Genomic DNA, 1,753 nt, shown 5'->3' with positions numbered 1-1,753 from the left:
CAAACGAAGACACGCAGACGTGAGAAGATTCGACAACAGACTACGCATACAGACGCACAAAAATACTCACATTGTGCTGTTAATGCAAATCCGGCTTCAACAGCTAGTTGTGTTTAAATTGCTGGAGTGTGTTATTTGTAACCCTAACAATCGCCGACTCTCCTCTTGTTGATACGAAGTAGCTAGCTGGGGGAGTGGTTACAGTTATAGAATTACAGCGTGCGTTTTTCGTTTGCTGAAAGTACACGCGCAGTGTGGTTTTTAAGTTTACGTCGCACCTAGACACAATGTTCAAAGACGGCTGTTCTTCAAGCCCACGCACAATTGCAAACATGAAAAATATATGCCCAGAATAAGGGTTGTTGACGTCATTCGTCATCCGGGAAAATTCATGATTGGCGGGATAGCGGGAGGGGTTGAAAAAGTGCAGACACCTGTCCCCCAGGGCTGACCTGGGATCAGTGTCAGTTCATACGACAGCGAAAGGGTTGACTTTACAGTAGCCGATCCCGGATCAGCGGGTGGCGCCGTTGTCTAGTCTGAGCGGGGTTGTTATGGCGATAGCTATAAATTGCGCGAGTAGCCTACGTGAGCTACATTGAATATCTGAAAGAAAGATATAGCCTATGTATGTATGTATTGTTAAAACAAAAAAAAAACTCATGTAAGTCAAGTGTTGTAAAATAGAGGAAACTGATCAGAATGAACTGGTGAAAATGGTCAAACGACTCACTTCAGTGCACAGTTAGTTTAGCTAATTATAGGGCCTACCGTAGGTTGTACATTAACATATTTCACAAAATGGAAATTGTGTCAATGCCAACGATACATCACATAGGCCTATGAGAAAAAATCAATGTCAAATGGTAATAGCCAATCGTGTGTTACAAAAGTGTGAAAATGGAATTGGATTTTTCTTGTTTTAATGTCCAGTGGAGTGTTTTTAATATATGGGTCGTGGACATGATATCGACTATCCAATTCGACACTGATGTTTGTTGTCTGCGTGATAAATTGTATGAATTATTAACCAATAATAAGCCTGCGCTTCGTGCACAGAATTTTGCTAAATTAACTTGAATTTGTTCAGCTTGCTAGATGTAACACGTGTATATAATGGGAAAAATACACGAACTCCAAAAACGTAACCTCGTTTCCATGTTGATAAACAAAATAGTATTGGCAGCGGTGGGATTCGAACCCACGCCCCCGAAGAGACTGGAGCCTTAATCCAGCGCCTTAGACCGCTCGGCCACGCTACCGGTGATGATGAACCGCACAATATTGTATTTTTCTTCTCACACACTGACAACTGTTACTGTGTATGCATTTGTTCTATACATCCACAATCATGTTGCAAAATCCGTGTGCATACTTTTCAATCTTCAATTGATCGTGCTTGCTAATTGCCATACAAGTTCTGTTAGGTGGCTGTTCAGGGAATAAAAAACGGGTGGTATCATTGCTTGTTCCCTTACGAACAGGACGATTCCCCATGAGCCCAAATGACACCAACGTAAACTCATTTCTGAAGCTCGCTGCTTATACATTGATTATTATAGCCTATTGAAATGGGACCACAGTACGAAGCCTATTAAAGTAAAAAATAAAATAAAAGGCCTAACCGGCAAACTACAGGAAGAGTTCCTCCAAGCTTTATGAATAGGCCAGGCTTACAATAAATATCTATCGGTTACGTTAGGATGCACGCGGCGACGTGTAGGCCTACAGGAGCGTGGGGCACCTGCTAGCA

General features: G+C 42.1%; 1 protein-coding gene and 1 non-coding gene across 2 annotated transcripts in view; both read right to left on the bottom strand.

Annotated features, from left to right (window-relative positions):
• The window catches only part of LOC135249895 (vesicle-associated membrane protein 2-like), a 7,024-nt gene extending 6,648 nt beyond the window's left edge, over positions 1-376 (bottom strand). The window contains exon 1 of the mRNA XM_064325573.1: positions 71-376. Coding sequence (XP_064181643.1) covers positions 71-72 — 2 coding nt within the window. The 5' untranslated portion in view covers positions 73-376. The remainder of the gene's footprint in view (positions 1-70) is intronic.
• Positions 377-1,180: 804 nt separating this feature from the next.
• trnal-aag (transfer RNA leucine (anticodon AAG)) lies at positions 1,181-1,262 on the bottom strand. Its single transcript has one exon. It is a non-coding gene; the product is annotated as a tRNA-Leu (tRNA).
• Positions 1,263-1,753: the final 491 nt, after the last annotated feature.

This window comes from Anguilla rostrata, chromosome 3, assembly GCF_018555375.3.
Source record: "Anguilla rostrata isolate EN2019 chromosome 3, ASM1855537v3, whole genome shotgun sequence".
Taxonomy (NCBI): Eukaryota; Metazoa; Chordata; class Actinopteri; order Anguilliformes; family Anguillidae; genus Anguilla; species Anguilla rostrata.
This window is presented reverse-complemented; position numbering and strand designations above follow the sequence as displayed.